This window comes from Notamacropus eugenii, chromosome 5 (assembly GCF_028372415.1).
Source record: "Notamacropus eugenii isolate mMacEug1 chromosome 5, mMacEug1.pri_v2, whole genome shotgun sequence".
Taxonomy (NCBI): domain Eukaryota; kingdom Metazoa; phylum Chordata; class Mammalia; order Diprotodontia; family Macropodidae; genus Notamacropus; species Notamacropus eugenii.
In genome coordinates, this window is record NC_092876.1 from 196,546,094 (window position 1) to 196,563,523 (window position 17,430).

Below are 17,430 nucleotides of genomic sequence, written 5' to 3' on the forward strand. Positions count from 1 at the left end.
GTGAACATAGAGAAGATAAAGCAGACTTGAATAAAAGGTGAAGAACTTCAAGAATTTATACTAGACACAAAGTCCACTAACATTTATTAAGGGCTGGGCAGTGGGGATTCCAAAAAAAAAGAGGCAATCCTGCTTTCAAAGAGGTTGTAGTCTAATGTAGACAACATGTAAACAACTTTGTGCAAGAAAGGTATGTACAGGATTAATTTGAACTAGTCTCAATGAAGGCACCAAGATTAAGTATTAACTTGACAACTAATTGGATATGGGGAAGGATGGGGTTGGGAGAGGTGAGAGTGAGGAATTGAGGATGACACTTAGGTTGTGAGCCTGGGTAACTAGGTAATAGGAAGGTTAGGAAGAAGCGAGGATTTGGCAGGGAACAATAATGAGTTCAACGTTAGACATGTTGAGTTTAAGAAATCTAGACCTCCATTTCAAGCTGTTAGTTGGAGATGTGAAATTAGGTCAACTGATAACTAGCCTTATTGACTTTTTGTTTTTTTGATAGGGCTGTGAAACAGGACAATGGTACATAGTTTACCTAGTTTTGTGTTTTGTTTTGTTTTTTTTACAAAAACAAGTTAAAAATTTCCTTTGTTCTGTGTGTGTATGTCTGTGTCTAAGTAATATAAGAAGTTAACACTATGGGCTGAGGGTCAAGCCCTGCATGCCCTGGTACTGACAATGGTTTACATTTTTAAATGCAGTAAAACTTTATTTTAAATGTTAAAGCTATTTTTAGCTTGAGAGCTTTACAAAAATGTGGAATTTGACTAGAAGTAGTTTAGGATCCCTAGTCTAGATCAGTAATAAGAAAATAGTAAGATATAATGTAATTGGGCCTTGGATTCAAAAAAACAGCAGCATAAATACAAGATGGGGCAGGGCATGATTAGAGAGCAGTTCATCTTTAAGGACTGTGGCCTCAATTCAAGTCGATTTTGAGCCACCAAGGAAACTAATGCAATTAGAGGTTATATTCAGATGCAACATTCAGAAAAAAGAGAGGTTGTAATCCCTCTTTGTTCTCCCCTGGTCAGACTCCATTTAGATACTGTTCTCTTCTAGGTTCTACATTGTAGGAAAAACACTGACAAGCTGGAAAGTGTCTGGTGGAGGGTAACCAAGGTGGTGAAGGACTTCATGCCATATGAGGGATCAGTTGAAGGGACTAGGGTTGGTTAGCCTGACAAGAGAAGATCTGGAGCATGCATTTGGGGAAGAGGGACCTGAGAGCTATCTCTTTTGAGGATGAGGAATTTGACTTGGGCTGATTGGCCCCAAAAGGAGCAATGCATGGCATTTGTAGAGGTAAAGTTGTACTTGATGAAATGAAAAACTTAGCAATCACCAGTTTCTTGTGTATTGACCTTTATTTCCAGTTCAAAAACACTTTTTTACTTGTGTCTTGCATACACTTATCCTGTTTCTAGGTCCATATTAATGTGGAACACCAAGTATCAGAGTTGGAAGGGATCCTAGAGCTTTTTGATAGAAACCATGGCAGAAAACAGATCTCTGCTATCACATAATTGATGTCGCTTATGCTTGTCAGGTATGTTTTAGGAAGGATACTTTTTAAAGGTATATTTTGACTAGACATGTAACTTCCAAGATTCTGATGTTCACATGTAGACAGGAGAATTAATGTAGTGTATCAGATACACTAGGTAAGTTTTATGGGTTGGAAATAAATGTCAGTACACAGGAAGAGAAGTGATTCAAGTTCCGTTTTCAAAGTAAGTGAGCAAGCTTGTAATCAGTCAAAGAAAGCTTTGAGCTGGTGACATTTCAGTGGCTTTTAAAGAAGAGGGAGGGAGGAGATGACATGGTGAGAAAAGAATATGCCTTCAGAAAGACTTGAAGACAAAGAATATTTTTAGAGAAAGCTCTCCCTTTCCCTCTGCATCTTGCAGGGGGGTGGTATACTTGAGACAAGTAAACAGGAATAGATTTGGAATAGATGAATGTGAAAGAACCCAAGATTAAGGATTTTGAAACTAAGTAAAAATCATCAGTGGGGTTGTGTGGTAAAAAATGACAGGTTAAAAAAAACAAACATGGTTTCAGTAGAAGTACTAGATGTCATAAAAAGGATAGTGTTTGGGGTGAGAAGAAGATTGTCTTGCTGAGGCAACTAATAGCTAGAAAAAGGTAGTGGTGCTAGTGATAGAGGAGGGAAAAAAAACCTGGTATATGCCATTACACTGTGTGAGGATAGCGTTGAAGTATAGTGTACAGCCTGTACTCTCAAGAAATTTAAAATTTAGGTGGAGAGACAAATCATACTCTACAATGCTGTGGGTATCCACCAACGTTCTACCTTTAGCTGGTTTCTCTTCTTCTGTCTTACTGATTTCATTAGTTGTTATGTGTTCATTTTTATGGAATTGGTTCCCATGTCTTGAAGGAAGAGGTTGCTTACCTCTGGGAAGTCATCAGGGAAGCTTCTTGAAGATTTAAAGATGGGTGGAAAAGGAGTAGGGCATTTGAGCTCAGGGAAACAGCTTGTGTAAAGCTGTAGATAATATTAGAAGTATGTGTGTTCCCCAAAATGTGAAGTAGAGGCAGAGAATTTACTTCGGAAAGAAAGTGAGTAAAGAAGTTGGGCAGGTAAGATAAGACCAGGTTGTAGAAGACCTTGAAAGCCAGGCAAAAGAGTTTAGATTTGATACTCACACTTTGGTAGATCCCTGATTTTGTCTGTTTGCATAATCCCTTCATTGCAACCACATTGATATCTCAATATCTTTTTGAGATGTCTTTTGATAAACTTTATATAGATGAGTAGGAAAGTGACATGATGAAAGTGATAGTTAAGGAAAATCAGTATATGAAGTATGTATGTGGAATGATGGATTGGGAGATTGAAAGCTGTTGTAATCCAAACATGAGGCAATAAGGGCCTGGAGGAAGGTAGTGGTGGGCAGGAATGGAGAGTTAGGAATAAATACAAATTCGAAAAAGAAAGTTGGCAGGATTTTGCTGTTTTCCAGATATGCAATAGAAAAAGATGGCAGAATTTGGCAACCAATTTATTACCAATAAAGAAACCAATAAAGAAAAGAGATGAAGATTTTTTTTTTTATTAATGTCTTTAGTATTGGTTGCTTAAGAGATGTAGAGAAGATTGCTTGGGAGGAAGTTTTGGAAAGGACTGGTAAGCTGTTCTGCTTTCATATAAATTAGAGTTGAACGAGTCTAAAATAATTTTAAAAGTCAGTGATTTCACCATTTAAAGTTACATCTTCCATGAGCACAGATATAGTCCTTCTATAGTGATAGTTGATGATAAAAATGACAAAAGTGAAATTCTTAATTAGCTATAGTAAAAAAAAAAATCCATCTACCTGGTTAATAATTTTCTGATGATGAACCTTTCTGTGCTTAGCTGGGATGATCCTCAAATAACAGTTACATTACCCAAATCTAAGGCTTTAATCTGCTTTGGGACATGTCCCAGTCTATACTTCACTATCCCATTCCAAAATCAGGCATTAGAGTAGGGCTCTAGGTGAAAGACAGCAATTCAGAATATTTAACCTCAGAATGTTAGATGATTTAAATGAGAAGAGTAAGATCAGGGGTAAATTAGTAGAGTTCTATCATCTTCACGTAGATAATAAGGGCAGTTATAACAAAATGGTTAGCAGACTAGGCAATTGTGGTGACTGGAGGAATGATTATCTTAATAAGGAGCTTATTTGATACAAGACAGGCAATGCAAACAGCTAGGGAACTCATGCAAACCAAGGGAGGGTGAATGTATTGCTTATGTCAACAGGTTAGCCAAAATTTGGGGACAGAGAACTACTTATATTCAGTGATTGAGGAATGAGTGTCAGCAAACATCATTGAATAAAAAAATATTACTGTAGGCTCAAATTTGTCCTAATTTTCAAGAAAATATAATTGAATTACCAGCCTGGGTCCAGAGGTGCAATTAAATTAAGATCCACGCTGGGAGTGGAGAAATACATAAATTGTACCTGATTCAGTTTGTGACAATTGATTATACTTTGAGTGTGCCAAGTCCTGTAATTAAAGGCTTCTCTAATTGCTCACTGGAGTGTGGAGGTGACCCTGGATTCTTGGAGGCTAGCCTGGTAGATCCCATGCTCTGGTAGGCCCCCAAGGCCTCTAATAGTTAAGTTTGGAAAAGTTCATCACCAAAGGACTGGCCTCCTACCTTCCATGCTGTTCACAGCAGTTCACACCATTTATCTAATAAGATATGGAGGAGGTGCAATCTTTTTTTTCTTCAGATTTTTTTTTTTGATATTTTATTATTATTTGTTTTCAGTTTTCTACAGTCACTTCCATAAGTCTTAGATTTTCTCCCCCCTTTTCCTATTTCCTTCCTCCCTGAGATGGCATGCAATCTTATATGGGATCTACACATACAGTTTTATTACCCACATTTTTACATTAGTCATGTTGCATGGAAGAATTAAAATGAATTGGAGAAACCATGAGAAAAAACAAAACAAAACAAAACACAAGAAAAAATGATCTGCTTCATTCTGCTTTCCAATTCCATAGTTCTTTCTCTAGATGTTGAAGGCATTTTGCCTCAAAAGTTCACTGGGAATTTTTTAGGTCCTTGTATTGCTGTGAGGGGCTAAGTCTATCAGAAAAATTCGTTGCACACTGTGGTTGTTACTGTGTACAAAGTTCTGGTTCTGCTCCTTTCATTCAGCATCAATACATATAAGTCCTTCCAGGCCTCTCTAAAGTCTTCCTGTTCATCATTTCTTATAGTACAATAGTATTCCATTATATTCATATACCACAACTTGTTCAGCCATTCCCCAGTTGATGGTTTTTGGCCACCACAAAGAGAGCTGCTATAAATATTTTTGTACACATGGGACCCTTTCCCATTTCTATGATCTCTTTGGGTTACAGTCCCAGAAGCAATATTGCCGAGTCAAAGAGTATGCACATTTTTGTAGCCCTTGGGCATAGTTCCAAATTGCTCTCCAGAATAGTTGGATGAGCTCTCAGCTCCACCAACAATGAATCAGTGTTCTAACTCTCCCACATCTTCTCTAACATTTATCATCTTCCTATTTTGTTATGTTAGCCAACTTGATAGGTTTTATTTTTTTTCATATTTTCAGTTCCAAATTTTCTTCCTCCCTCTATCCCTTTCATCACCCATTGAATAGGCAAGAAATGCAATCTCCATTATACATAGAATGTCATGAAAAGCATTTCCGTATTAAGTGTGTTGCAAAAAGAAAAGTAAAGTAGAAAAACATACTTCAATCTGTACTGAGTTCATCAGTTCTCTCTCTGGAGGTGGATAGCATTTTTCATCATGACTTCCTTGGAATTGTGGATCATTGTATTGATAGAGCAGTTAGCCCTTTCACAGTTGATTATCATTATAATATTATTATTACTGTGTACAGTGTTCTAGTTCTGCCCACTTCACTTTGCATCAGCTTATATAATTCTTCCCAAGTACTTGGGAAACCATTCCTTTCATCATTCCTTACAGCACAATAGTATTCCATTACGTATCAACTTCTTTGGCCATTTCCCAACTGATAGGCTTCCCCTCAATGTCTAATTCTTTGCCACAAAAAAAAAGTTGCTATAAATATTTTTATATGTATAGGTCCTTTCCCTTTTCCTTTGATCTCTTTGGGATACAGACTTACTAGCAGTATTCCTGGATCAAAAGGGATGCATAGTTTTATAGCCCTTTGGGCATAGTTCCAAATTTTTCTCCAGAATGATTGGATCAGTTCACAACTCCACCAAAACCAAAATCCTCTCCAGCATTTGTCATTTTCCTTTATCATATTAGCCAATCTAATAGGTGTGAGATCATACCTCAGAATTGTTTTAATTTGTATTTTTCTAATTATTAGCAATTTAGAGCAATTTTCTATATGACTACTGATAGCTTTCATTTCTAAAAGCTACCTGTTCATATACTTTGGCTATTTATCAATTAGTGAATGGCTTGTATTTTTATACATTTGGCTGAGTTTTCTATATATTTGAGAAAGGAGACCCTTATTGAAAAAACTTGCTGCAAACTTTTCCCCAGTTTCTTACTTCCCCACTAGTTTTGGCTGCATTGGTTTTGTTTGTACAAAACCTTGTAAATTTAATGTAATTAAAATGATCAATTTTATCTTTTGTAATCCTCTCTACTTCTTTAGTCATAAACTCTTCCCTTATCCATAGATCTGAGAGGTAATTTTTTCTATGCTCTCCTGATTTGCTTATGATGGTACCCTTTATATCTAAACCATGTATCCTTTTTGACCATATCTTGGTATATGGTGTGAGATGTTGGTCTATGTCTAGTTTCTGTGTGACTGTTTTCTAATTTTTCCAGTAGTTTCTTTTGAATAGTGAGTTCTTAACCCAATAACTTGGATCTTTGAGTTTAACAAACAATAGATTACTATGGTCAATCTACTTACACATGTAGATTGTGTGTCTAATCTATTCCAGTGGTCAACCCCTCCATTTCTTTTTTTTAAATAATGTTTATGAGTTCCAAATTTTTTCCCTATCTCTCCCCTACCCCTACCCCAAAACACCCTGCATTCTGATTACCCCTTCTATCAATCTGCCCTCCCTTGTAACACTCCTCCCTTCTCTTATCCCCATCTTCTCTCTTATCCTGTAGGGCAAGATAAATTTCTATACCCCATTACCTGTGTTTCTTATTTCCCAGTTGCATGCAAAAACAATTCTCAACATTTGTTCTTAAAACTTAGAGTTCCAACTTCTCTTCCTCCCTCCCCACCCACCCCCACTGAGAAGGCAAGCAGTTCAATATAGGCTATATATGTGTGGTTATGCAAAAGACTTCCATATTAGTCATGTTGTGAAAGACTAACTACATTTCCCTCCATCCTATTCTGCCCCCCCTTTATTCTATTCTGTCTTTTGACCTTGTCCTTCCCCAAGAGTGTTGACTTCTAATTCCTCCCTCCTCCCATTTCCCTTCCTTTCCATCCTTCTCCCCTACTTTCCTGTAGTGTAAGATAGGTTTTCCTGCCAAATGGAGTGTGCATGTTATTCCTTCCTTGAGCCAGATGTGATGAGAGGAAGCTTCACTTTTTCCCTCTCACCTCCCCCCTTTTCCCCTCCATTTCTTACCCACCACCAGGTCATGTTGATTACTGCTTTCTAGTGTAGTTTGAGATCTGGTCCTGCTAAACCTTCTTTCTTCCCTTTTTTTTTCATTGATTCCCTTGATATTCTTGACATTTTGTTCTTCCAGATGAAACATTGTTTTTTTTTTCTAGCTCTACAAAATAAATTTTTGATAGTCTGACTGGCATGACACTAAATAAGTAAAATAGTTTAGGTAGTATTGTGATTTTTGTTATATTTTCTTGGCCTTCCTATGAGTAGCTAATATTTTTCCACTTGCTCAAATCTGTCTTTGTGTGAAAAGTGTTTTATAATTGTGTTCATGTAATTCTTATGTGTGTTTGCACTCACATTCCTATATTTGCAGGTAGAATCCCAAGAATTTTATCACTTGCAGTTATTTTAAATGGAATTTCTCTATCTCTTCCTGATGGGTTTTGTAGGTATGGAGTTGCAATGTTCAAATGTGACAGCATTTCCCTCACTGTAATCATAGATACTTGAAGGTATGATTCATAGAATCAGTTATTTTGAGTTGAAAGATAATGCAGTTCAGTCCTCAGTCTCAGACACTTACTAGCTCTGTGACTTTGGGCAAGTCACTTACCCCTATTTGCCTCAGTTTCCTCAGCTGTAAAATGAGCTGGAGAAGGAAAAGGCAAACCACTTGTAAACAAGGTCACGAAGAGCTGGACACATTTAAAGAGTGAAACAAAATATGCCTTACAGTAGCCCCTATGAGGCACTCATGCAAATATTATCTTCATTTTGCAGATGAGAAAACTGTATATTTTGTATTTTTCTGTGCATACGATTTTCCACAATGCTTCTTCCCTCCCCCTTCCCTGCCAAGTATTGCAGCCCCCCTGGTTCTCTCCCTCTCCCTTTCCCCTTGTTCTTGTTTCTCTCTTTTTCCCTCCCTCTCTCTATCTTTCTCTTTTTATTTTTCTTTCTCTTTCCTCTTATTCCTTTCTCTCTGATTGTCTATCTGTCTTTCTTACTCTCTCTCCTTATTTTTGTTCCTCTCCTTCCTCTCTTTTCCCTCCCTCTCTCTGGCTTTGTCTTTATTCTTATTCTTCCTTTCTTTTTTTCTCTCATCTTGTTCTTGTCTGTCTGTCTGTCTGTCTGTCTCGCTCACTCACACACACACACACACACACACACACACAAATGTAATTTCCTTATTTGTCAGATTGAAATGAAGCAACATGCCCAGGGTTACCCAGCCAAGAAGCATCAAAGCTCTAACTCAAACCCTCAGACCTTCCGACTCCCAAACTAACTCATTTTCCACAATAACGTTGCAGAAATGCAGGAGTGTGTTACTAGAGCAAGCGCTCTCAAATTTTTTATGCAATGTGGCTACATGTACATTGATTATGTTTTGATGAATGTAGATATAATTTGAGTTCCACTTTTCTAAACTGAGACAGCCAGAGTTGCATTTTGTGCATGGTTTGTCAGATACCTATCAAGGTGTGCAGTTTCTTCTTTGCCCCATAAACCATAGGGTTTGCAGGGTAAGGAAAAAAAATCAGGATTTCAAAGACCTGCCTTTCAAAGTTTTGAGGAACTAATACACTGATAAGAAATGGAAAAAACAAAACAAAAAGAGCTTTGAAGATTGAAAATCTTTTTGTAGAAAACTTTTTCTGTTTTCCAACATCTAGAATCAGCTTATGGATCAGTCCTGTTATAACATGGATTTCCATGTTTTATAAATCACTTGTCCCATCTAGAAAATGTAAATGATACCACTTGGTTCAACAGCAGACATGGATATCATTTCATTGGTGGAAGTGATATTAAAAAGAATCTGTTGCACCTTAAGGATCATGTGATCCTTCCATCTGCCTTGCAGCTAAAATGTTATGTGCATTGTTTCCCTATTAGAACATGAGACTGTCTGACTTTTTAAATTGTATCACCAGTGCTTACCACAGTACTTCACACAAATGGGTGTTTCATTCATTTAGTCATATTACAGCAATTAGTAGTCATACAAATTAATTTATATCCTTAGACTTAAAATGCCATTTGTCCTTTTGGATTGTGTAGCAATCCATGAGAGCCCTCTTGGTATATTGGGGAGGGAATAAGAATTTTTTAAGTGCTTTATTCAGCTGTTCAATGATGCCAGACTCTTTGTGACCCTGGGGACCATAATTTGCCAATAATATCCATGGGGTTTTCTTAGCAAAGACACTGGAGTGGTGTGCCATTTCCTTCTCCAGGGGATTAAGACAAACAGAAGTTAAGTGACTTGTCCAGGGTCACACAGCTAGTGAGTCTCTGAGGCTAGATTTGAACTCAGGTCTTCCTGACTCCAGGCCCAGTGCTCTTATCCACTGAACCACCTAGCTACCCCTATTAAGTGCCTACCACATGCTAAGTACTGTGCTAAGAACTTTACAAATATCTTGCTTGATCCTCTCAATAACCCTGGGGGGGGGGGGGTTGGTGCTGTGATTATTCCCATTTGATATTTGAGGAAACTGAGGCAGAAAAGCAGTCAAGTGACTTGACCAGGATACCACTTACTAGGGTAAGTGAAGGTTGTGAACTCAGATCTTCCTGCCTCCAGACCCAGCACTCTATCCACTAAACCACCTAGCTGGAAAGATCATGGTCAGCAGACCTGGCATCCAAACTTTAGCTCTGCTGTTTATTCCCTGTGTGATTTCCTATGGGCAAATTACTTTGCCTTTTCCTCATCAAATGAGGAAATGGTAGGAGATGATCTCCATAGTCCTCTCCTGTTCATATCCCATTTTTTCCAGCTCTTCATCCTGTATCTTTTATCTGTCAATGATGTTCCCTAACCATAGCTTTGGTGTTGAATGCAGTATTTTTTCTCATGCTTCATTTTTAGCTTTGCTTTCTTAAAGTATCATCGACAGCAGGTGGCAGGATGACAGTTTGATAAGACATTGTGCATGATGGACAGTTGTATATGGCTTTCTCCACCTATCCACAATCCCAAAATGTAATACCCAGAAAAAAAGGAACAAGTAATTCTTACACTCTCCATATGCAGCTTGGATTTTTTACTGAAGTTTGGCAGGAATGCTTTAGTGAGAGTTTCTTTTCACATCTCTGATCAAAATGGAAAACAATTCAGGAAGGTCATAAAATCCTACATCAGGAGCTAGGAGGGACCCCAAAAGTCATCTAGTCCATACACATGAGGAACCAAGACCCAGAGGGTTTCAGGGACTTACCTTAACTCATACAGGTAATCAACTGCAGAGGTGGTGTTTGAATCCAGGTTTATTGACTCCCAATTTACCACACTTTCCACTATACCATGTTGTCTCTCCAATGAGAGCTCTTCTTTGAAAGTCAGGACATTTTCATCTAATGCACTGCACCTTCCAGTCAGCTCGGAATTCAGGATTAGTTGTTCTTCTTGTGAAGAAAGTTTGTCTTGAAGCGTCTCTTTTTCACTTTGCTTTAGTTTTAGTTTTCAGTTTTTGTTTACTATTTGCAACATCCTAGATATTTTTACAAAAGGTCCTTTTCAAAATATGTGGTTTATGTGCCTCCATTGTTTTACTTCTAAATCAATCATCAAGAATTAGGTGTTTTGGAGAGTTAATTTATTATATGAAGATACTTAAAATACATTTTGTTAAATGACTAGAAATACAAGACATGACTAAGACTCATTCATAATTGCAGCATACATTCTGTTTGTATAAAAGTAACTTTAAAATTCCAGTTTCCTTAAATATTTGTGCACAAAAAAGCATATACATATAAATATATATATACACATGTATTTTCTACCCACTTGATCAAAGATGTATTAGAAAAATTAGGCTTCTGGTTCAAGATTCTTATGGACTGAGAAACCAGGCATAGCTCTAATGTTTAATCAGTGCCAAAGCATTGTTTTAAATGTCTGATCAGCATTTTTTCCTAGCTAAATACAAATTGATAAGGTGTTCCCTACTCAACCCACATCCTTCCATCCCCCATTAATCATGAAATGAAATTTTCTATTTTAATTCTGAAATGATGCTGCCTGACTTTGTTTGGAGTTGCTAAGTCTGATAATTAGATAACCTAATTGATTTAAAATTTTGTCTTTTTCTTAATTCTTGTTTTATTTCCTGATGTTTCTGACTGTCTATCGTGTGCTTCTAGTCATCCATGCCTGGTGGGAAGTGCGAAAAAGAGAGAAGACACAGCCTTACCTTCCCACAGGTACTGACCCTGGCTTTTGATTTTGCTTCATTTCTTCTCTGGTATATCTGGATCATCAGGCCCCACTCACTACTCACCTTTGGGCTTCCATTTTACTTTCTGGAAATGTGCCCATTTAAGTGGTACTTGTCCCATGCAAATGGAACACTGGGACTTGTAGTTGAAAGAGTGTTAAGTAGGAAAGCATAAATCCCTTTCTCATTCAACTTGCACATTTGAGGACAATGAAATGTAGTTTGTTCTAAAGAGAGTGGCAACTTCTAAATGTTGATTGGTCTGTCTGCTTCTGGTTAGAGATCCCAGTGGGGGAGGACATGGCTTTTCTTCAAATATGACCAAATTTTAGCTTAGTTTTTCTTTTATGAGTTTTAGTTCAAACCAGGCCCTTCTAAATCTCTAGGTCCTCAAATCGAACGCTTCTTGACATTCTGGCCCTCTTCCTTCATCCCTCAGTGTTTAGGTCCAGTGATTTAAGGCAAGGATAGAAAAAGTGAAAGTGGACATTACTCCTCCTAGGAGGCTGATGAGCCAATCTCTCTTAATCCTTTGCATAGATGACATAAGACCTTATGGATTACATGTTACAAAAATTTTAAAGTGCTTACTAGATAATATCTAATTCATGTTCTCCAGAATTCTCCACAGGAGGGAAGGAATCTATCAGTTAATTAGCTGAAATAGGAATTTGGTTTCTTTCTTCTTGCCTGTCCTTACTGAAGGGGATAAATTGGTTTCAGAGATGGATTTTTTTTCCCCTTTCCCCAGCCTTTATTTTGCCAATTTGAAAATCCTATCTTAGAGTCTCTCTCCAAAAGCCTACATCTTCACTCTGAATTTCCTTTTATGAAGTACTATACAAAATGTGATACAAAAGTAACATAAATAGTTTTTAGGTCCTGTACATTAATACTGCTAATAATAATGACATTCATCATTGTAAGTCTAAAATGTGGCCCAGAGCCCAACAGCCAGCATTCATTAGACCCAACGGTCATTAGATCAAGCTAATGACAATTAGTTTCATGTGAACCATGTACAGAAGCTGGAGCCATCCTGGCATGGTATCCCCATAACTTTGTGTATAGGAAAGGCAGGTCTGTGAGTCAAGGGCAGCAGTAAAGCCAACAATCAGATAAACGGTACAAATATCAAATGAAAATTTCTTGGGATGAGAATGGTTTATGGTAACATTTCCAAGGAATGTCTTTATTCTTCCCTTCCTGGAATTCAGAATTTTTTTTTCTTTTACTCCATCATTCTTCCTACTCCCTCATTTTACATGCTCCAAATCTAAGATATATTAGGTTAGGAAGAGGCAGCCCATGATGTGGGTGCCATCCCGTTCTAATCTCCACCACAGAGACGCAGCTCTTTTCTTGCCTTTTCCTTTCTTTTGTCTGTTTCTCTTCTGTCCTCTCTCCTCCTGAATCCCATTCTTACATCTTAAGTCTATTTGCGGTACCCATGGTGAATGTTAAGCTTTCTGTTGGCCTTCAGAGTTTTAAAAAAATGTTGTTCTTTGTTCTGATACTGCTGGGCCTCCAGATAAAAAGATAACTGAGAACCCAGAAAGCCTTAGAACAAGAACCAAAAATGCTTATTGGTCTCCTAGGAAATAGAAAAATAGAATTTAGAGTTGGATAAGTCCTTAGCAATCATCTAATCCAACCCCTTCATTTTATAGGTTAGGAAACCAAGATCTAAGTAACTTTCCCAGGGTCATACAGGTAAGAGAGCTGGAATATGGGTCCAGGTCCCCTGACTCCAAGTCAGTGCTCTGTATACCATGCTACCTCTCTTGATGTCTTTCACTGAACAATCATTGTTTTTCCTTGATTATCCAAATGAGCCAGGTGCTAGACCTTCCAGGAGTCTAAGAGGATATTGTTATGCGGTTGGGCCCGGTAATAATTTAGATCATTTACTAATTTTAGATCTGGAGGCGTTAATGAGAATGCCTCTGTTCATGTTCATGTTTACTTCTTTGTTAGTCTGGAAAAGCACTCAAAAAAAAAATTAAAAATGGCTCCTGTGGAAAGGAAAGGGATTAAAACATAAGTGTATTACACTGGAGAAAACTAATTTATGTCAGATATAAATATGCATTTGCTTTTTGTAATACTGCTTTCTGCTAAAGTTTTAGACTGGTGGGTTGGAGTACAAGAACACTGAATTGTAGTCTGGAGGAGGAGAGCAGCAGGAGATCTTCCTTTCCAGCTCAGAGTTGTCATATGTAAATCTGCGATTGACTTCATTGACATGACCACAGCTGGAATGACAGAAATTAGGCCTCATAATATCAGAGAGGCCCGATTCCTTGCTTCTGCTGGTCACTTTTAAGCTATAAAAAGAAAATTCAAAAAAGTTTGTTTTGTTCTCCCCTTTTCCTGAAAATGAACATGTCACATATGTTCATGTGTGAATCAGTACATGTATTCACTCCCTATTAACTTTGCTCTGTTTCACAGTCATAGAATGCTTTCCTAAACTCAGAGAGACATTTCATGACAATGAGGTCATAAGGACAGGATATGTGAGGAAATCAGGGCAAATCCACTAATCACTAGTGGGAAAACGATTTAAAGTTATATACACACTTCTTGCCAGTGGGTCAGTAATACTTGCTTCATGCTGAAGGCATGGCATGATTTTACTACTATGATCATAATACAGTAGCACATTCTCAGCATTGTAAAGACCCTAAAAGACCAAGCCTAGCCCATACCTTAAAAATCTCTTCTGTGTCATACTCAAATGGATATTCATCCCTCCTTTCTTTGAAATATGTTTTCCTCTCAACCTAGAAACTTCTGGGAACATGAAAAAAAATAACTTTCTCGCATTGATTTAGGAGAGTTAAGGATGATTTTATTGACTGAGTTTGCCTGTGATGCTTTATTAGCATAATTCAATTTGATTTTTGTTGATTTGCCTGGTCTCTGAGTAGATTCTACACTAGATAGAGGCTTAAGCCTAAGATACATTTCCCTTCCCTAACATTACATTTTCCCTATTGTGAAGGGAATCATTGTGGAAAGTAAAAATTAATGAGACTTCATATTACTATGCTCTTCTGAGCTGTAAGGATAGCATTGGCAGGTTCTATACGTAATCATAAAATGAAGGTGTGATGTCTTAGATGTTAGAGAAAACAACTTCTGTGCTCAGCTTGACACATTCCATATAATCAAATAACTAATATGGAAAACTCAATTTTTCTTTTCTCCTCACAACCATAATTGAAATATTTAGGTTGATAAATTATGTCCAATATGTCAGCCTTGTTATGCCCTGATTAGCAGAGGACAAATGCCCCAATTAAATTTTTAGAATCAATACAGTATATTATAGGCTGGATTGTCCCCTTAAACAAATAAGTATTATAGTCCACTAGGTTCAGGCAGCTATTCATCTTAACTGTGTTTCAACAACAGGAAAAAGTCTTTGGGACTTGGACCTCTTTTATCCCTACTTTTTCATTATCAAGTTAATGTCTGTCTGTTCCCTTATCTTCCATGACTCAACACTGCATGATTACAACAGTCATATTAATGTTTAGCTGTTAAATGGATTCAAATACATGAAATTTAGCTTGGCAACACTCTGGCCACTCCAATTTCCTTTTAATTTGCGTCTAGAACTGCATGGGCTATTTAGAAGAGTTTCTTGCCGTCATAGGCCAGGGTTGCATGAAAGGGCAGATAGAGTGTCTTTGAGAAAATGCCATCCCTTCCAGTATCAGCTTGACCAGGGAGGGGAAGGGACATCCACCAAGACTTGTCTTTCTTGGGCCTAGTTCCCGTCCCCTAGGTCAGAATGCAGTCAAAGAAGCTGAGGTGGGTAAGTGAGGCTGATGAGAGGGCATGGATGTATTCTGAAAAGTGATGGGGATGATAGGATAGATAGGTATTTACTTGCTCTAGCTTTGTGCTAATTGCTTAGGTCAGACAGGTTCATTGTGGTAATGGAAAAAAAGGCAAAAGAATCAAACACTTGACTGCCAGAAAGTGTATTTAAGGACCTTTACTTCATAGGGGTCACTCTCTGAACAACTGACCTTAATGAGCAACAATAATCATCTCCTAAACATAGAGAGAAAGGGTGTTCAACTACTTGCTGGTTATCAAGAACTAACCCTGACATGATGGAGATGGGAGAGCATTTCCTTTTGAAAGAATTTCCATTTAATTTTCCGTTCCTTTGGAATGCAGCTGTTCTTGGCTGGTACACCATCACCATAAGGGTTTAGAACTGGAGAGGATCTTATTTAATGCCTTTACCCATAGCTCTAGGAAAAACTTTTTCTGAAACTCACACTAGTGTAAAACATGTAGTTTTCTATACACTTCTGAAAAAGACTGAGAGTAGCCAACCCTTCAATATCCTTACCCCATCTCCCCATTCCCCACCCTGGTTCCCACATTCCCTACCCAAACAGCAAAGTGGACTTGGGTTTGCTCTCTGTCCAAGTGAAGCGCTTCAGCTCTTGGGGTGCCAACACCATGCCACTATCTGCCTGGTAATCCTATGGAGGAGGAATAGGGTTAAGCTCAACAAATGCAGAGCAACATGGCCTCAGACACTCAGACTTGACCCATCCTGCTTTGGGTGTATGTCTGAAATTGTAATGATTTGATGTTACCTAAGGACTCATTTTAGGAAATTTTCTATCACTTTGACTCAGCGTTCTAGTAAATGTCTTTTTTTTTCATTCTTGCACTTGTCAGTTTTCTGTTTGTTTAAATGTACCATACTTCATCAGTTCTTTGTCCTCTTGTGCTATAACCTCTCTTGTCTTGTCTTGAAATTTTTTAGATTATTTTCACCCATTTCTATTCATGTAAGCTGCTGAATGAAGCTGGAGGAAATCTCACAATTGTGCTGAGGTTACTAAAAATTCTCATTATCCAATCTCAACTGGGCTTTCACTGCTGTGAGGTTGTCTTTTTATACCTCTTAAACTGATTCCCTATGTCACTCCTCACAGATGATATTCCAAACATTTTCCTTCCTTCCTTCCTTCCTTCCTTTCTTCCTTCCTTCCTTCCTTCCTTCCTTCCTTCCTTCCTTCCTTCCTTCCTTCCTTCCTTCCTTCCTTCCTTCCTTCCATACCTTCTTTTCACTCTTCACTTTACATTTTTCTCAGCTGAAAGCTTTGTTTCTTACTATGCTAAAAAAAAATTGAGGCAATTTGATGTGAACTCCCTCTTTTCCCATTCTTTTAATCTCAAAACTCACTGACATTATCCCTCAATCTCCTTCTTTCTCTCAGTCTCTGATAAAGAGGTGACTCTTCTTCTTGCCAAGGCTAGCACCTCTACAAGTACACTTGAGGCCCTCCTCTCCCATGTTTTCCAACAGATTGCAACGTCAGTCAGCCAAACTTGATAAAGTTGGGTATACTGACTGCCTATACTTTCTCTTCTCTGACTGCCTTTGCAATCTCTTTCCCCTCAACTCTGTGCAATATGGTTTCTAACATTTAACTGAAATTGCTCTCTACGAAGTCACCAAAGGTCCCTTAATTACACAATCTGATCATTTTTCCTCAAACATAATTCTCAGCAAGAGTGGAGGCTGCTGACAGTCAAAGATTGCATCAGTGTTATGAACCTGGAAGACTGGAATGGTGATGTCCTCAACAGAGATGGGGAAGTTTGGAAGAAAGGAGGGGCTAGTAAGGGCGGAGATAAAGAGTTCTGTTTGGACACTTTAAGTTTGAGATGTTTATGATTATGTTTATGTTCACGAGATATCCAGTTGGAAATATTCAATATACAGTTGTCTGTATGAGACTGGAAATCAGTGGAGAGACCAGAGCCAGTCATCTGCAGAGAAATCCTAATTAGACCCTCACCACAGTCCTTGTAGCTGAGCAGTTTTAAGCTAGTGCTAGTCAGCCAGGCTGCAGGAGGTTCTCGGGTTGCTCTGAAGTGTGACCTATAATCCAGATTAGTGCAATTCATCAAGGGCATGGGTCTGCATTACTCACCTCAAACACTGTCGTGGCCTTTGGGGAAAGCTCTTCAAAGGTTTTGACTCTCTGTGGGTGTGCGAATTTGAAAGCATTTACATATCTGTTCAAATATC

General features: G+C 38.0%; 1 protein-coding gene across 1 annotated transcript in view; it reads right to left on the bottom strand.

Annotated features, from left to right (window-relative positions):
* Positions 1 to 10,713: 10,713 nt before the first annotated feature.
* Positions 10,714 to 17,430, bottom strand: part of FLT1 (fms related receptor tyrosine kinase 1) — a 184,409-nt gene continuing 177,692 nt past the window's right edge. The window contains exons 28-30 of the mRNA XM_072611809.1: positions 17,333 to 17,417; positions 15,771 to 15,865; positions 10,714 to 13,681 (exon numbers count right to left, since the gene is read on the bottom strand). Coding sequence (XP_072467910.1) covers positions 13,480 to 13,681; positions 15,771 to 15,865; positions 17,333 to 17,417 — 382 coding nt within the window. The 3' untranslated portion in view covers positions 10,714 to 13,479. The remainder of the gene's footprint in view (positions 13,682 to 15,770; positions 15,866 to 17,332; positions 17,418 to 17,430) is intronic.